The sequence below is a fragment of the Haliotis rufescens genome, unplaced genomic scaffold (genome assembly GCF_023055435.1).
Source record: "Haliotis rufescens isolate VD_foot unplaced genomic scaffold, xgHalRufe1.0.p SCAF_15, whole genome shotgun sequence".
Lineage (NCBI taxonomy): Eukaryota > Metazoa > Mollusca > Gastropoda > Lepetellida > Haliotidae > Haliotis > Haliotis rufescens.
In genome coordinates this window covers 353,344-372,931 of record NW_025963835.1, presented here as the reverse complement: position 1 = coordinate 372,931, position 19,588 = coordinate 353,344, and the positions used below count along the sequence as shown (strand labels likewise).

Genomic DNA, 19,588 nt, shown 5'->3' with positions numbered 1-19,588 from the left:
TTTTGGTAATTTGACTGCAGAATTTTTATAATTGACAGTAGAATTCATCTGGGTCTGATTATACCCAATTCACTCACTTACTCCCTTTCATGACTGTATCACCTGTACATGTCAAAAACAAGCCAGGAAAACATGTCTTCCTACTAAAGTTCACTTATTTAGTTTAAATATATCAAGGGTTTGCTTGTATGAATATAGATCTCATTCCGACATAATTGGCTGTGGATTTCTTGGTTCATGAGCGAGAGATATCTTTGTGAAGTTAGTGCTGAGAGAGATGGAACTGGTGACATCACTTCCAAAATATGGCGATGGTGCCAAGTGGTTTCAGGGTATTAAAATATAAAAGTATTTTCAGTTATTTCAATCACTGCTCCGAAACCTCTTGGACCAAACTGATTTAATTCCTTGTTTTATAGACTTTCTAGGTCAATATACCAAAGAGGCAGAATAACAAAAAGTAATCATTGTTGGGGTTGAGGTAAGGGTAAATTCCCCCCAAAATATCTTGACTGTGAAATATTAACACAAAAATATAATATAATTAATTTTAAGAAACAGCATGTTTTTCAATTTCAGACAGTATTGGATATATTTCACTTTTGCAAAATACAGGGTATCTCAACCATATAGCAGGAAAATACATTACTCTGGTGTTTACAACAAATTACAAACAAACTTATACCTGTACAAGTGACTTTGTTCAAAATATGCCTCTGTTTACCAAACAGTGAATGGGTACCCGGTAGGATGAGATTGTAATGTGGCTTGTTAACCTTCTCGTGCCTTGTAAGGCAGTATGCGTTATATACTCCCCAGGAACCTGAGAATGAAATTTGAGTGCATTGATTCATTGAGGGAATTAACATGCTTTGAGCATGATATTCAGCATGAAAAAAGCACCATACAAATGGACTATTATTATTACTGTGAATATGTGTTTTTTTGCAGGATGTATTCCTTGGGAGAGGGTTACATGACTCACACATAAGTATTATCCATCACTTCTATGGCTTTGAGGACCCAGAAGCCTTCGCATTCCCTGATTTAAGGGCTGGCTTTCTTATCAGTCGTCCACTGGTAAACAGGTAGGTCGCAGTGAACTTCGAGCCAAGGGTAACTCGTTGAACTTGTAGAACATGTTTTGTGATTACATAGAAGCAAATAGTAAATATAAATCTGGACTCGTACAAGCAGTCACACCAACGCACGCATACACACACATGTACATGAAATAATCTTGAATGCAACGTTAAGCCTCATTTCAACCTAACCATACCATACTCTATCCTACCGGTGTTCCCGTTTAACAGTATTTACCTGTTTTTTTACTGGTAAAGTTAGGTTTTGACTGGTAATTCATGTGACTGCCAGTCCCTGTGGACCGGCAAATAAAGTACCATATAAATTTTTGTTGTTGAAAAAAATACCCGCGATATTCAAATATGTGTATTTTTTATCGAAGTCAGCTTGTCTGTTACCATCAGGGTTTCCCGTTGTCCATTTTGAGTACACACTACAAGGAAATAACATTTCACTTTGGTTTGAGGTTAAGTATATATTTGAAGCGACATCGTCCAGAAATTAATATGAAAAAAAAGAAGAAGAGTAAATTGTGTCTGAACTTTGTGTGAATGACAAGTAGATCTAACTAGGTTACTTCAGAGATGACGTCTTTGCAATCGAACAAGATGTCGAAAGAATTAAAGCCAGGTAATTTTGATATTTTTATTTATTTGTGGAAAGTTGGGGGGACTGGTAATTTTTAGTGTTGCAAGTCCACCAGGACTGGCAGTTTCAAAAGCCAGCAGGGAACACTGCCTACCCTACCCCACCCCTCAGTTCTTCACAGAGAGAGGTATCATATCGAAATATAACATCAGATTTGGATGACAGAACTGGGCTGCACACCAAAAATATTAAATGATCACTTGCTGAAGAGTATTTTGCTTTGTATGAGTTGAATGGTGGTAGGGTGGCCTTGTGATTTAAGCATTGGCTCCAAAGGCCCAGTGTAACAGGAAATATAATGAGATTCTACAACATAAAATGCAAACCAACAACACCAGAGTCTCCTTGTATCTGACTGAATATCCAGATCGCTACTTGTCAACATAGATATGTGGAAGAAGAACTGTTGTGACAAAAAATGTTTCCTTCAAACATGTGTCAAGTGCATTGAAATATGATTTAACACTTATAAAACTGACCAGCAGTTCAAGTCAGTGATCTCCCAGCTAGCTTTGTAATATGTTTGAGATAAACTTTGGAAGTTTTCAGATTTGCAGGAGATTGCAGCACACATGCTTCATCATTTTAAAATGACTGATAATCAAAGTTTTAATTTGCTTTTTAAAAAGGTTAGCAGAAATGATGATAGATCTATCAGCAGCTGATTTGAATTCAGTTGACTTCAACATTGACCCAAAACATGAGGTGAGAAGATGGCAGAAGGTCACATATGCATTTTAATTCAATACTAGCAAATACAACTTTTGACAAGCCCTGGGGTTCAAATTCAGAATGTATTTCTGACCTTCTTTCGAAAAGTTAATAATTAAACGACAATTATGAGCGTTCATTGGGAGTTTGGAATTCTTATTTTCATTTTGATGTTTATCAATCTGTTAGCCATGGAAAATGTAAGCCAGCCTGTACACTGTTCCACTAGTCTTAGATTGATAGAAAAGTATTTGTGTCAAAACATGATATCTCACTTGCCTCTCAATGAACTATACTCCACAAATCTGGGATGGTCATAGGACTGATGGACATTTTAATGTAGTGATGTCATGTTCAGTGTATGTATCAAACAACCTTGTTCCTGCTGTTTCAGTTTGCTCGGTACTTGTCAGAGAAACTAGCTACAAACTTGACAGAACTGACAGAATTCTGCGTGCTTGACTCAGAAGATTGTGCAACATACGACAACTTGAGGTTTCCTCAGTGTGTGAGTACTGCATGAGTTGGCAACATGATGCTGACGTGACGTCCATCCTGTTTATGAGATCTCCATTCTGTAATGATAAATTTGCTGGACCCATTAGCTACAATTCTTTTAGGTATGATTCGAGTAACACAATGATAAAAGTAGCTGTCCAGTGAAATTAGAGAGGGATTCAATGCAGATGCAAGTTAGTGGTAGTAGAGATTGAGATATTGAATCACATATCGTGGGATAAGAAGAAACATTTATTTTTACACCAAAGGTTATGATCTAAACTCTATTCTTGATGGAAAGATCTTATTATCATTGACTTTGCTATCACCACTGTATTTTTGTATTTGATACTGACCACTGTCATCATACTATATACTGCCATGGAATATTGTACTACCTCTTTATTGTGTACCGCCTTGGTAAATGCTGTGCAGCAATTTGTATTGATTTGTAAACCCAGTGAATTTTGTGATACATTTGTTGGTTGTTTGGTTGTTTCACACTACATTTTTTTACGTACAGATTACTGGGTAAACTTATCGTTTTAATTTGGGTTGACATGTAACAATTGTTTGTAGCTGTGTTCATCTTGACTTACTATTCTCACAGGGTGCTGCTATTCCTGATGATGATCTCAGTATTGCTGTGAAAACCTGTGGCAAATTCCATGCAGACAGAGGTAGGAGATGACTTTGTGTGTATTTGTTGGTTAAAGCTCCATTCAGCAATATTCCAGCTATATGTAAATAACCAAGTCTGGACCACACAATCCAGTGGTTGATATAATGAGCAACAGTCCACCTTGTCGAGGTATGATGACATGCTATCAACTAAGTCACCAATTCTCACCACCCAATCCACCTTTTACTACCAGCATAGGTTGCTAGGGACCAATTCAAATCTCGAGTACCTTGACAAATTTGCAGGGCTCAAAATGTATGTCGCAATCTTTGTTTATGTTTTGTGCTTTAACCTTCATATGATCTGTAGCTCAAATTTGGTATTTCTACAATCCTAATTGCTCATTCGGCGGAAACAAGTTGTAAGTCTTGTCATTGTGTGTTCTCGTGCTCTTGGTACACTTATGAACCATACAAACACACAAATTACTATACAGGCAGATCTGGAAATTACTTCTTTAAGACCCTATGTGGATAAACGATTCATCTTTACGAAAAACATCATAAGTTCCATGTGAGCATGGTCACAGAGCTTCAGATAAGCCGCGTATTTGCGTAAAATACCCCCCAAAACTATCCAAAACCCAATTACTTTCAATTAACTTGCGTACAGAAATGCATGCTTTAAATAAAATACTCAATTGTTTGAAAACAGCACGCATAAATACCCAATGAATCATACAGAAGAGCTAATTTCCGAAACACAATTACGAGCTAATTTACTTTCCGAGTCAAGCATATGTTTGGAACCATTATATACATCTACAACATTATTTCTTTTCTTTTTTAAATCTCAAAATGCTTACTCATTTTGTGGAAAAACCCAATAGAGTGATGAACAGATAAGTGACAAAATGTTGGTTACCCAATGAAAAATGTAATAACCCAATTACAATAGAGACCTTCGAGTAAAAACTCAATTGCTCAAAAAGTTATCTGGAGCTCTGTGGTCAGTATGCCAATACCTTACCAAATTGAGAAAAACTGCATTTTCACATTTCCTCAAACAACAAGAAGTGTTGTAAGCCAATGTTCCGTGATATCATTATTTAAGAACATGCAGGGGAATTCACATTTACTTTACAGTAGGGCTACAAAAAGAAAAAGAAATGTTTCTTGGCACATTTTTCTCAAAAGGGAGGCGGGTGGAAGAAATTATTTTTAGCTCACCTGGCCAGTGATTTATCTAGGCCTGCTCAGAGGCTAACATTAGGCCCCATACCTGAAGCAAATGTCTATACAAATTGTTTGCCAATTCATGTTATTTTTTTAAAAACTAATGTTATTGCTTTCCCGGGGTGACTTGCATTTCACTGATAACAGGGGGCGGTCGGGTAGCCTTGTGGTTAAAGCGTTCGCTCGTCACGCCGAAGACCCGGGTTCGATTCCCGACATGGGTACAATGTGTGAAGCCCATTTCTGGTGTCCCCCGCCTTGATATTGGTGGAATATTGCTAAGAGTGGTGTAAAACCATACTCACACACTCACTTACTCACTGATAACAGGACTTATCAACAAGAAGAGGCTTTAATGTTTAGTTTTACATTTTTGCTTTGAATGAAATGTTTACGTGACCCAGAATTTAAGAAAAGGACTTTTTAAGAAAATTCCCTCTTTATCCCATTTTGTCTGACAAGGTTACTCAGCGTTAGAAATTAGCACTAGTCCCATAGTCCTTGCCAAACTGCCCAATAGTTAAGCTATCATAAGGACTAGTAGCAATTTGCCCCTTTTAAGGGTTTTGCTATATGTTGTCATTATAAGGACTAGTGGACTAAAACTGTTTGTTTCTATCGCTGTTACTTAGTTTGGAATTCAAAATGAATCCCTGGTTTAAATTATTAATATGCTTAAAAAGGGAGGAGTGCGCACCCCTTCACCCTAATTATATATTGCAATGCAGGTATGTCTATTGTGATATGTGTTGACATATATTGGGAGCTAAAGTGTTTGACAGTCATTAGCACTGATTTTACATGCATATTCTATTTTCTACATACAAAAGAAAATATTATTCAGCATGGTCAGTTGCCGCCATTTGGTAGTCATGGGTACAGGCAAAGACGTATATACGCTGTGGTACAGGGGAGGTAACAACGTGAGGATACAAATCCCTTCCACATTTCCATCGTTTTTTCAATCAATTTCAGCATCATTTGTGAATGAACTTCTGTGTAGATTTTAGGTTAAATGATACAAATAATAAAGAAACTTGTTCTATATTTTATACCCAATATACCAGAACACAGACAAAATTGTTGCTATAGGTATAATTTGAAAAGCGTATTGCAGGATACTGGTACACTGGTAATACCGTGCAGTCCTAGTAACACAGTAACCTGACTGTCAGTCTGTGATTCCTGACCTCACACAACTCGGTGGACATACCAGGAGAAATGCTTTACCCTTGCTTTATATTCCAGTTCCTGTTGTTAAGAAGACATGGGACCGGGAGAGCCGCAACATCGAGTACTTCAGTGACGTAGATGATCCCAGCATACCTACCATCACCCTCGGCATCCCCAATACTGAGAGAGGTAAGACCCAGGGATAAGACGGCAGCCTAAATTCATAGCATCTTGGGGGTAAGGGTGGCCTAGTTGTCTAAGGTGCCATGTTTTGCCGTGCAGAGTTGTGTCCCTTAGATGACAGGAAACCTATTATTCTTGCGTCATTACCAAATTCCTGTATTTTGGTTGCAATCACACCATAAATAAATCTTCAGATTTTCAACAGAAGTCCTTTTCACTGTCAACTGTACATGAATAGTTGTCACCGCAGTAGAACCAATCAGCTTACAGCTCTTCAAGGTGCAAAGCAGGGGAAATCCTCACATCTTCCTGTGTGTGCTAATGTAAACATCAACTTTCCACAGTCTCGTATCGCTAGCATTTGGGTTGTGTAGTCACACTGTGACAAGCTATATTCAGTTCATTAGTTGTTATTACACTGGAATTCAACTACTAAGTGGTTGTTTTGGTTGTATACAAGTAAGTATAGACTTTGTGTTTGTGTGTGTGAGCCCATCTGGGAGTCTTCAGCCTCTCCCTAAACTTGCAAGTCATGTAGTCATTTCAAGATCACAGGAACCCTCATCCTTCCTTCTGGATGTGTTGTGACGTCTTTTGCGCCTCAGTACGCCTCCATCTCAAAGTCGGCCTTCAACAAATTGACAGAATCCATTATAAAAGCCTAGAAGAAGGAAGTGGCAAAGTAGACTGTCAGTGTCATCAAATCTCTTTCTGCCGTTGTGGACAGACACAAGGAAAACCTGACCCATCCACCACCAAGGCCATCTGAGGGAGCACACGATTCATCACCAGCCAGCCGTCTAGGCAGAAGCCACCAGGCCCCCGGGCGGTCTCCCCACAGTAGTCAAGACTGTCACACAGAGAAACAGCTATCCTGCCAACCACAGCATGGTTCCCGTATGGACCAGACGGGGAGCAAGCTATCTACCTCTAAAGGGCTGTTCCATTTACGCACAGTACCCGACAGTCTTCTAACCACAAGGCAACAACTATTGCAGAGTCATCCCGGTCACTGCCAAGGCCCGTACTGGCTCTATGAGTTCCACCAACAGATTCACAGGCTCCTCAGAAATGCATTGTTTTGGCTATGGTCACCAGATGGGATACAGTTATCATTGATGAAAACCCTAGCAGGTTCTATCAAAACCAAGCTAACCGACCAGGCTTTGTTAGCCACAGCATGATATCACAGACTCCACAGACTTTTGTTATTCTGAAATGCTGGTCACTGTCAGATGAATACATGCACAGGGTCCACATGAACTCCATGGTGGTTACTAGGGCTGTTACAATTCACTCGCGTATTCGGTGAATCGAACTGTATCCATTCATGAATTGTATTCGTTATTCGTGACCAATAGAATCAAATTTTTATGAATATGCAGTCATGTTCATTTAATACCCTGTACCTGAAAATATCCATAAGAACATATTATATGCATAGATTTCTTCAAAGACAACACTCTCATAATATTTAATTTGACAGTGGTGTGGTCACTGGTCATTGTCGCATTTTAGTAGATACTAGTACCTGGATAAGTGAAGTATATAAATGCATAAGATGTTATTAATTAACAAACCATGTCAAATAATTTGTGTTGCTTTTGTTTCATTGAATAGAACAAGTAATCCATCAACTGCTGACTTGTTATTGTATTTATGAATAAATATTCGTATTCATTACACTATATTCATGATACAAATCATATTCGTCTCATAGTGTATTCATTGCAGCCCTAGTGGTTACGTGTACAAAACATCATTCCACTTCACTCCCGGGTATTAACTAAGACCCTACAGATTCCGGGGTTCTGAGATTCCGACTTGGAGGAAGGGGATTGTACAGAATCTGTTTATTCTCTGTTTATTCTCTGTCTCTGCAAGATTAAAACCCTGGCCTCACGTTTCTGGAGTTATTGGATCAATTCATCTAATGCCTGTCATACAACCTATGACAAAGGAAACAGAATTACAACAGATACCTGAATACGCGGAATCCCACTCCCCATGATTCATACTCTTCTGTGGCCAAGTTACACACATAAAGTTATTATCCATGTGTCCAAAAATCTACTGAAACTACTGATGATAGTCTCCCTTTACCGTCTTTGACGAGGAAACTATACCCGACTCACGTATGCCCTCTCCCAGAGTGTCAGGATTCAGATGGGGATTACCGAATACCAGCATCACATTACCTTCTGCAGAACTGAAGGACTTAACAACAGCAAACAAGCACTGTATGGACATCACAGCATACATAAACTGGTTAGTTGCCGGAATTTGTCATGGCATTCTAACACAACCAGAGTCCTACATGGTAACTACTGGAGACAAGCCATTTTCCATCAGAATGGATCAAGTCAGACTAATTCACAACCTACTATATACCACCATCCGTATGCAGGAAGACATACTGTCTACTCAAATCTGGATGTTCCCATGTATAATGGATACAGAGACAACCGCTTCTTTCCCAGATACATTCTGGAACAGTCTCAGATCATGCCATGGTGAAATGGGGTTTAACGTTGCGTCAGGTTATTGCACTTATATAGCGACATGCATGCACGTGTATGTGTGTGTGTGTGTGTGTATGTGTGTGTGGCTGCTTGTACTAGTCCGGACTGATGCCAATTTATAGTGCTAGCCCACTGAGATACCATGCCACAGTTTAACATGAATACCCAACTCAGACACAGTATACTGACTCCGAGCCAATCAGTCCTTGTTTTAGCCCCTTAATGCCAAGCGCCAGACAGGGTAACAACAAATCGAACCCCGGACCTTCCGCTCTCCGGGCGGACGCGCTACCACTAGACCACAGAGGCGGTCCCACACAATTGTATGTTTCATGTAGTCCTCTTGAGGTGATTCAGTAGTCAGTAGGATTTGGAAACAGATCCACTATAGATGGAATCGCAAGAGATCTAGGAAACTACTGTCAACTATACTTGGAGCTTACTAGAGGCAGAGCCCAACTTTCCCTCTGGTACATATGGGCAATGATGTAATAGAGGTAGAGGATCCATAAGAATTATTACATTAAGCTGACATGTGATGTAAATTAAATACTCTTCAAAGCAGTGTCAATGAAAATGTCAAAACCCTTTCCATTTTCATAAGAAATCTTTGCTAAAATAGTACTTCCGTGGTCTAGTGAATACAGCATATGCACAGAGAACTGAGGTTAGTGTTTCGATCCCATGCCCTTGCATACCATATTGTGAAAAGATGGTACTTGTTGTTACCCTGAATCACTATCAAATAGTGGTACAAAAGTTTCTATATCCTGCCCTACTCATGCATGCGTCCCAAATACATGCAAGTGCTCACCTAAACATCCTGTATATAAGTAAATGTATCATGTTCACAATATATGATCAGAGGATCCTGGCGTGACTAAGGGATGCAACTCTGTCATGTCTCTGTTCCAGGCCACTGTGGGAAGACCATGGCCATCATCAGGAGAGCTGCTGAGAGGAAGGAGTTTGCTGGCAAGAAGTGGCTGCTGATAGCAGATGACGACACCATTATCAGGTCAGCTTACGTCATGAACAGCCTCATTAAAATCTGTTTATCCGATGTCATACCACTCTACGTGAAAATCTGACAACACCTCGATAGAAGGTTGTGTCAGGTGAACACTGAAAGAATTTCACCCACCGTGTCTAAAGAGGGATACGTGGGTTCTTAACCCAATCAGATGTCAGCTATTCTTTACTTGTCCATCCTGATTCTGAAATTTTGATTTCCAATATTTAATGGATGAGTTGTTTTCTATCTGTATTTCAGTTCAGTTTATTTTTTTCCAGATTCATTTACATTTTCCTAGGGGCAGTATTTAGCTGTGGTCTGCAAAGTAGTTTGGCATAAGTGACACTTGATTGTTTTCAGTTTGCATAGACTGCGGCTGATGTTGGCCTGCTATGATGCCAGTGAACAGATAGCTCTTGGGGAACGGTACGGCTACATGTCGGCCAGAGGTTACGGCTACGACTACATCACAGGAGGAGGGGGGTAAGATTGGGCAGAACGAAGAAGCTGATAAGCCAGACAAAGCACTCACTGATAGTATCTGTTCTTATCAGCTTAATATCCATAATATGTGTCTCCTATAGGAATATACTGCCTCTGTGGACTAGTGGTAGAGCGTCCGCCTGGAGAGCGGAAGATCGTTGGTTCGATCCCCAGCCACATCATACCAAAGGATGTTGAAAGATGGTACTTCTTGTTACCCTGCCTGGCACTCAGCATTATGTAGCTAAACCAAGGAGTGGTTGGCTTTTAGTCAGTATACTGTGTCTGAGTAGGGTATTCATGTTAAACTGCAACATTGCATCTCACTGGGTTAGCACTATGAAATCAGCATTAGTCCAGAATAGTACAAGCAGCCACGGACGTATACGATACAGACATCACCAGCCCTGTAATGGAAAATGAAAAAAACATTTACACTTGCATGTGCTTTGCTCAGGAATCTTTTAAGCAGTTAGAATCTCTTTTTAGGAATTAATTTTGAACATCACAAATGTAATTTCATGTGTTTTCCTTTTGACAAGTCCTTTCAGTTGGAGTGTCGGTAGAATGAATGTATTGTCTTCCTTTGACAAGAAATATTTTTTTGTCTTAAATATTAAAGACAATTTTTACATGAAAACTTCTTTCTTTTTTTGTACCTGTCATCCATGTAATGAGTTGTCTCCCTTCAGGATGCTGTTCAGCTGGCCATTGTTGGAGCGGCTTGCTAAGGAGTGTAGCTGCCCATCTGATGACGCTCCGGATGATATGATCCTTGGCATGTGCCTCAAGAGGATAGACGTAACAATAACTCACTCACCCTACATACACCAGGTAACCTCACTCACCCCATATACACCAGGTGTAGATCTCACTCACCCTATATACACCAGGTGTAGATCTCACTCACCCTATATAAACCAGGTGTAGATCACACTCACCACATATACACCAGATAATCTCACTCAACCCTTTGTACACCAGGTGTATATCTCACTCACCCTATATACACCAGGTGTAGATCTCACTCACCCTATATACACCAGGTGTTGATCTCACTCACCCTATATACACCAGGTGTAGATCCCACTCACCCTATATACACCAGGTGTAGATCTCACTCACCCTATATACACCAGGTGTAGATCTCACTCACCCTATATACACCAGGTGTTGATCTCACTCACCCTTTGTACACCAGGTGTAGATCCCACTCACCCTATATACACCAGGTGTAGATCTCACTCACCCTATATACACCAGGTGTAGATCTCACTCACCCTATATACACCAGGTGTAGATCTCACTCACCCTATATACACCAGGTGAAGATCTCACTCAACCCTTTGTACACCAGGTGTAGATCTCACTCACCCTATATACACCAGGTGAAGATCCCACTCACCCTATATACACCAGGTGTAGATCTCACTCACCCTATATACACCAGGTGTAGATCTCACTCACCCTATATACACCAGGTGTAGATCTCACTCACCCTATATACACCAGGTGTAGATCTCACTCACCCTATATACACCAGGTGTAGATCCCACTAAACCTTTATACACCAGGTGTAGATCTCACTCACCCTATATACACCAGGTGTAGATCCCACTCACCCTATATACACCAGGTGTAGATCTCACTCACCCTATATACACCAAGTGTAGATCTCACTCACCCTATATACACCAGGTGTAGATCTTACTCAACCCTTTGTACACCAGGTGTAGATCTCACTCATATATATTTATGCATTGTGCATAAATAGTGTAAAGGCTTTGCATATGTTGTACATACATTGTGCACATTGTCTATACATTGTACATATGTTGTACATAAATTGTGTGTATTTGTGCATATGTTATATTTACAGTAAGCATATGTTCAGAACCAAACCCAAGTACTGTTTCACAAAGCAGATGTAAGTCTTACATGCTCGTAAAACTGGCGTGATTTGGAAATACTGAACTAGGAGCATTTCACAAAGCTAGTGTAATATTACGTTTGTGTAAATTTGGTGTACATTGTACGTGTTGTCTTGGGGTGGCCACAGTTTATGCCAGCTTAAGAGTAGCCTTGTGGAACAGGCATAAATATAGTGCAAATGTGGCATAAACTCTACCAGAGTGCAAATTTACAACTGCTTTGTGAAATGGTACCTTGGATTATGAACAAAGTGAATAGATCTCAGGAAATAGTTTCTGCCTGGAGGTAACTTTGTGGGGATTCCGGGGTAGAAATGGTTACAACTTGTTGTCAAAGTTGACTACAGTGGATCAGGTGGGCGTGGCGACTTGACTGATTTCATGTCATCGTCACCTAGTAGTGTGCATCGGTGGGCATGCTGGCAATCACTTTTCAAATTATCTAGACTTTGTTTGCATGCCAGCGTGACGTTTATATTACTGCAGTGAAAGTAGTAACTGCATGCTGAATCAAGAAATGATAATTTGGATTAGATGGCGAATGCCTGGGAACTCAACAGTGATCTGCCCATTTAACATTTGTTAGAATTTGGCTAGCAACACATGCTTGCCTTAAGAGGCGACTAACGGGTCGGAAGGTCAGGCTCCCTGACATGGTTGATGCATGTCATCATATCCCAATTGCGTGGATCAATGCTCATGATGTCAATCACTGGATTGTCGGGTCCAGACTTGATGAATTAAAGACCGCTGTCATATAGCTGAAATATTGCTGAGTGCGGCTTTAAACAACAAACAAACAAACAGTTGTGACCTTGATAGAGGGTTTCATTGTAGACGCACTCACTCCTTTCCTAGTACAGCTGACTGGAGGAACAGCAGTGTATATACATGTACCCTTTTGTCACTGCAGGCTCGTAAGGAGGACTACAGTGAGGACTTTGTCAAGCATCGGACTCATGTGTCGTTTCACAAACACTGGGATTGTGATCCCCTGGAGACATACAAGTTCCTGCAGACAGACGTCCCCTCACAACATGATGAACTATAAGGGCTACAAGTAATGTGAGGGGTTGTTGTCAACTGAAGGGGTGGACTGAAGGGGCTGTTTTTAACTAAAGGGGTTGTTAACTAAAGGGGTTGATGTCAAGTGAAGGGGTTGTTGTTACCTGAAGGGATTGTCGTTAACTGAGGGGATAGTTTTTACCTGGGGGGATGGTTGTTACCTAAAGGGATTGTTGTTAACTGAAAGGATTTATGTTAACTGAAGGGATTGTTCTTACCTGAAGGGGTTGTTGTTAACTGAAGGGATTGCTGTTAACTGAGGGGATAGTTGTTACCCGAGGGGATGGTTGTTACCTAAAGGGATTGTTGTTAACTGAAAGGATTTATATTAACTGAAGGCATTGTTCTTACCTGAAGGAGTTGTTGTTTACTGAGGGGGTTGATGTTACCTGAGGGGATGGTTTTTACCTGAAGGGATTGTTGTTAACTAAAGGGGTTGTTAACTGAAGGGATTGATGTTAACTGAGGGGGTTGCTGGTAACTTAATGGGTTGATGTTAACTAAAGGGGTTGTTGACAGAAGGGAATGATTTTAACTGAAGGGGTTGTTGACAGAAGGGAATGATTTTAACTTAAGGAGTTGTTGTTAACTAAAGGGGTTGATGTTAACTGAAGGGTTGATGTTAACTAAAGGTGTTGTTGACAGAATGGATTGATGTTAACTGAAGGGATTGATGTTAACTGAAGGGGTTGCTGTTTACTGAAGGGGCTGCTGTTAACTAGAGGGGCTCCTGGTAACTGAAGGGGTTGCTGGTAACTGAAAGGGTTGGCGGTAACTGAAGGGGTTGTTAACTATTGAGGTTGTTGTTAACTGGAGGGGTTCTTAACTGAAGGGGTATGCTGAAGTAAAATTCTGTTCAAACGATGGAATCTCGATCAAATGAATAACAGCATTTGAACACAGAAGCCTATCCAGTGCTCTTAGTATATCATTTATAGCTGTTAAATTTTTCAACAACAGATTATCGAAGACTGTAAATAATAGAATTATACATGCTGCACTGCTGTGTTACACAAAATGTATATTTTGTTTAAGATTGGTATTTATGCAGAAGGTGTTAATATATATTTTTTACAATTGTATTGAAAAGGTCACATTGTCTGCTTCACTCCACACTTAGTTTGAGGGAAGCTGTTGTATGTTTTATGTACTGGTGTTTAAAACAAAAATGAAAAGTGTACTGTAGTATATTATATGTTTTATACATGGAGTCTACTCTTATAGCATGTATGTGTTAAGAAACAATGCTTGCATCTTACCTCCGTAGATGAGGATTTAAAGAGAGTGGTAACTTTTATGCAAGCATTAGCATCAGCAGATTTTCACTTATGAAATCCATCTATATATATGTCCAGTCTTGCATCTAGAATGCATTGTGTAACGGATGAGGTAGGATATGGGCCCATTTTGTCCCACTGGAATGTTAATTTTGTTAAAGTTGGAGAATATTTTGAAATATTGGTATGAAAGTTATCTGACAGTGACATGTTTCAAGGGTGGACAACTATCCTTTTTTCTTTCTTACATATGCAAGTTTTCTACCTGTGACATGATCAAATACATAAGAATGGTTAAAATGAAAAGGGATGAGAAAATCTATGTTTGAGTAAGTCTGTTACTCAAAATGAATTTTTCACCACATGTTTGTACTGCTTTTATCAACATCTCCTAATAAAGTCAACCGGAGTTACGAAGACTTTCAACATTTCACAACGGACATATAATCATACATTCATAATAATTTCTAAATCACAGTGGTCAAAAGGGTCCCTTTATCATACCTTGTCATTGATCGTCTTGCTAAAATGGTATTATCTGACCTCCATGTCAGAATGCTGAGATCTGATTGGTTCATGTGATCTTGATAAAATACTCTGTATCCCGCCTGGGAGGGAAATAAATTTCTGAGTGACAGAATAAGTCCCTTATACCCCACCACAAGGAAAAACAGTTGCATGTTGTTACTCAATAAAAGTTACATGACACGGCACAAATTTACCTCACCTCAACCAAAGAGCTGTTTGCTATCAGTTTTCGGTTTGTTTTATTTCTTTTAAAATGGCAGATTGAAATATGTCAGCATGATAAATTCAATGTACCAGTATCTCTTGAGGTTTGTCTGTTTTTATGCATCCCTCGTTTTATGCATCCCTCCTTCTCGTGGTATAAAACCTGATGCATAAACTTATTAGTCTTAATTTCAGCTTGTAATTTCCTAACAGTAGTAGGGCAGTGGGGCAGTCTAGTGGTTAATGCGTTCGCTCGTCAAGCTGATTGGCTAGTTTGTAGCAATTTGTATCATTGTTTTCATTTATATTTGTGAAGAGGCATATGCATACCAACATAAAGTTATTTCAATGCATTGTCACAAATAACTGAGAGCCGTGGTGGGTATGAGTATGTGTGAAGCCAGCGTTAGAAACTGGCACTAGTCCTGTAGCCCTTACCACACTGCCCAATTGTAAAGGTATCCTAAGGACTATTAGGAATTGGCCCATTTTAAGGGTTTTGCTATATGTTATCATTATAAGGACTAGTGGACAAAAACTGTTAGTTTCTAAACCTGGAAGCCCATTTCTGCTGTGATGTTGCAGGAATAATGCTTAAACAGTGTAAAACCATACTCACAGATAACTGAAGATGACATCATCCATATTTCATCACATCGCAAACAATTTTTTGACACGTCTTGTACGTGTGTAATAGACGAGCTTAGCTGATGCCTCCACTTGAGATCTGGAAACCCATGTTTTTCTACATTTTATCCACAAAAAAAGACTATAGAGAAAACAGAAAATAACCCATGAGCTACAAGGAATAATGGATTATATGTCCTTCGTGAATTAATATCAAGAGGTACTCACCGAGGCTCAGAACCTAATTATTCACTGTGGACAGATGATCTATATTTCCTCATATCTTATAGGTTATTTCTCTGAGTAAGGGGCTTCTGGAATTAGTTACACACAATTTTAGGTTCCGAAAACTATGAAACTTAAGCTTTCATTTTGACATTTTAGTAACTGAGTGTTATGTTCTGTCCTGTCTATCCAGCATCATCCTTTACATCTCCAGGGCTCGCAGTTTGGTAAACCTGCACTAACCCTGGACCCATCCCCGGGGTTCTCGCAATCCCAAATTACCCGCCCTTGAATTCCATTTGCCAGTTTGATTGGCTACGCTACTAGGTCTAACGGACCAATCAGAATGTGAGTTATAAACCAGCCTTAAAGTTGTGTTAACCCAAAAATAACATTTGTTACATCGGATCACTTTCCAAATAGCATTGTGTATTCATAGCTTTCGGCCATGGGAGCCGTGCCAATTTACACTTCTCAGTGGGGTAAACAAAGTATGTGATCCAAACTACCAGTTGTTGGACTTTCATTTTTGTGGGAGCCTCAGTGGCTGAGTGAGTTAGATCGCTGACTTTGTGTGCTATCAAGTGGGTGCCTCACTCTGAGAGTGTGGGTTCGAATACCATGGGGATGGATCCTGGTGTTAGTGTAGGTTGTCCAAAATGCTGGCTGGCCTGGAGATATAGTGGATGAACCAAATAATGTTCCAAAGTATTTCTTTCATTTCATCAATGACTTTATCAAATGATTTGTATTCAACCTCTTTCTAGCGCTATATCTGCTTTAGATGTCATTATAATCCAACCATATGATAAAAGTAAGGCCACAGGGTTCCTGTTGTAAATCCATTAAAATATATTGGGCCTTCAGTACTGGATTTTCCACTCCACTCGGCGATCATGGGACAAAGGACACACAAAAGGACAAAATGGCTTATATCAAATTAATAGTTGAATGATCACGTTACACATATTTACCCACAGTTCCATGTATCTGACATGTTGATGTATACAAAGACTTCCTCCTCAGATTACCAGCTGGGGTAATGACTGGGAGTCAGATAGTGTTCTGTGATGTGACTAACAGCAGTTAGAAACATAGGTGATCCCGTAATCTGGAATGTGGACTTATCCTGTGAAGGTCCAATTACTTGTACTGTTTTTGTTTTATATGTTTTATGGTCACTTTAGGACAAAGAAAGGCATAATAAAGTATATACAGCCAACCGAGATCTGATTCTTCTAATTTCAACTAACATGATTTTTAACATTTTTCAATAAGTTTAAAAAAACAACCTTGGATCTGCTTCTCCTCGAGCTTTATATTTCACCAGAGGTCCAACTGGCATGGCTTCTCCAAACCAGCGAGAAGAGACAATCCTGAAACTTGGAGGATGTCCAGTACATCTGAACTGATGAGGGGCGGTCTGGTAGCCCAGTGGTTAAAGCGTTCGCTTGTCACGTCAAAGCCCCGGGTTTGATTCCCGACATGGGTACAATGTGTGAAGCCCATTTCTGGTGTCCCCCGCCATGATATTGCTGGAATATTGCTAAAAGCGGCGTAAAACCATACTCACTCTGGACTGATGATGACTCAATTATTTACAGACCGCCATCATATAGTTGGAATATTGCTGAGTGAGGCATAAAACAACACATCAACCAACCAACTAAAATACTCAGGGCCCATTTGCCACAATAGCTTTCTTTTGAGTTTCGTTTGAATGACATTGCATATAATTGCTGTCCAATCAAGTGTTCTTACATGACTGATCATGCAGTGATGTCACCAGTACTCACTCACTCAGCTGCGTACCATTACCAATCTAACCTGGAAACACCTGGTAGCAAATTAGTCATAAGTTTGTTTGTTGTTTAATGCCACACTCAGCAATATTCCAGCTATATGACAGCAGTCTGTAAATAATCGAGTCTGGACCAGACAATCCAGTGATTGACATCATGCACATTGATCCACGCAATTGGGATATGATGACATGCATCAACCAAGTTAGAAAGCCTGACCACCCGATCCCGTTAGTTGTCCCTTAAAACAGGCGTAGTCGCTTTTTACGACAAGCATGGGTTGCTGAAGACCTAATTCTACCCGGATCTTCCCGGGTCATGTCAGGTGATAAGAGAGAGGGAGATGGTGACATCACTACCGATATGAAGCTGAGGTGGTGACTATGTCCAGGGTATTATTGGAGAATAGAGATAATGTTCAGTGCGTTATTTTCTGTATCCCTTTGCATTTTCTTAAGTACCCTTGCAATCTTACTCTGAAAAGCTGTGTCATTGAGGCAGATGTGAAGTACTAATACTATGCTGGATTTAACTCAGAAAGTGTAATCCTTAATGTAACATATGTCAGTCCCAGACAAATTCTGCAGTAAAAGTATCAAAATTCGATAGAAAAATTACCAAAATTCTGTGGTAAAAACAGAATCCAAGATGGGATTCAACCCGAAAAAGTGCCAGAATCTGTGAAGTACAAAGTAGTAATATGATAACATATGTTACATTTCACCATTTTCTAAAAAGGCATCGTCTATTCATCAACTGTATTGTCAAGATTCATTGATTGATGGCTCGGAATTATATTCTTTGTAACAAATCAACAAACACAGTTTCAGTCCTCTCAAAGTGCTGCTTTATTGAAATAAATACTTAGAGTTGTCCATCTATATACATGTACACCTGTCTCTTGTATTGCATGGGTAGGCAGTAGAGGCCTAATATCAACAATCTACAGCAACCGGGTTGTACTGGAACACATATCACTTTCCAACACTGGTTCAATGCAAATATACACTTTGCTGAGATCTCTATTCTGACAAAGGTATGAAAAAGGTTGATTATCCTTCATATATGTTCACTCCCACTTCAAATTCAATGGTATTTCAATTACGGTGGCTGTTAGATTGTTGTAACTGAAAAAGTAAACATTTCAATCAGACACCAACACAAGCCAAACCAATGTAATTATTCTGTTTTGGTAGTCCAACTTGCATGACACAATTTGAACCCCAAGTTTTATAAAATGCTAATCAGTCGACTTTTAGTAATTGTATTGAAATTTTCAGACGCTTGAAGAAGTACAAAACAATATTACAATGAACATGTAAACTTTGATTTCTTTTGTGAATGAAACGTCTCAGTTCTGCAGGAATGGTGATCATAATGATGCCATTTCCAGGACGTCTTCATGAATGACACTTCAAATAGGGAGAGTTTTCAATGTTACATCAATGATTAAGTTGATCAAGATAGTTGATATATCATGATAAATAGCACAACAAATGCATGTCAGCACAAAAGGTTTCATCTTCAATACTTCACAGGTTTGTCTGCACAACATTCTTCCTTCACCCATGAATACATATGGCTGATATGTGCTATCATAGTTCAGTAATGTGTCAGTTTTCAGTCAGGTGATTAAATGTGGCCGTGCATAACTCATGGAAATCTACTCTGTGCATAAGTGAGTGTGTGTTGGGTTTGATGCCACTTTGAACAGTATTACAGTTATATCACGGTGTGTCAGCTTGATGTGGGAGGA

General features: G+C 39.6%; 2 protein-coding genes across 3 annotated transcripts in view; one reads left to right on the top strand and one right to left on the bottom strand.

Moving 5' to 3' along the window:
• Positions 1-830, bottom strand: part of LOC124142105 — a 36,207-nt gene extending 35,377 nt beyond the window's left edge. Inside the window, exon 1 of one of the 2 annotated variants that reach the window (XM_048396002.1) lies at positions 686-830. The gene's annotated coding sequence lies outside the window, so the exon portion shown is untranslated. The remainder of the gene's footprint in view (positions 1-685) is intronic. The other variant, XM_048396003.1, reaches the window with a different exon arrangement.
• LOC124142106 (beta-1,3-glucosyltransferase-like) overlaps positions 1-17,252 on the top strand; it is a 28,497-nt gene extending 11,245 nt beyond the window's left edge. Inside the window, exons 6-14 of the mRNA XM_046510392.2 lie at positions 952-1,088; positions 2,361-2,436; positions 2,837-2,950; positions 3,551-3,620; positions 6,046-6,159; positions 9,591-9,693; positions 10,051-10,173; positions 10,866-11,007; positions 13,018-17,252. Coding sequence (XP_046366348.2) covers positions 952-1,088; positions 2,361-2,436; positions 2,837-2,950; positions 3,551-3,620; positions 6,046-6,159; positions 9,591-9,693; positions 10,051-10,173; positions 10,866-11,007; positions 13,018-13,155 — 1,017 coding nt within the window. The 3' untranslated portion in view covers positions 13,156-17,252. The remainder of the gene's footprint in view (positions 1-951; positions 1,089-2,360; positions 2,437-2,836; positions 2,951-3,550; positions 3,621-6,045; positions 6,160-9,590; positions 9,694-10,050; positions 10,174-10,865; positions 11,008-13,017) is intronic.
• Positions 17,253-19,588: the final 2,336 nt, after the last annotated feature.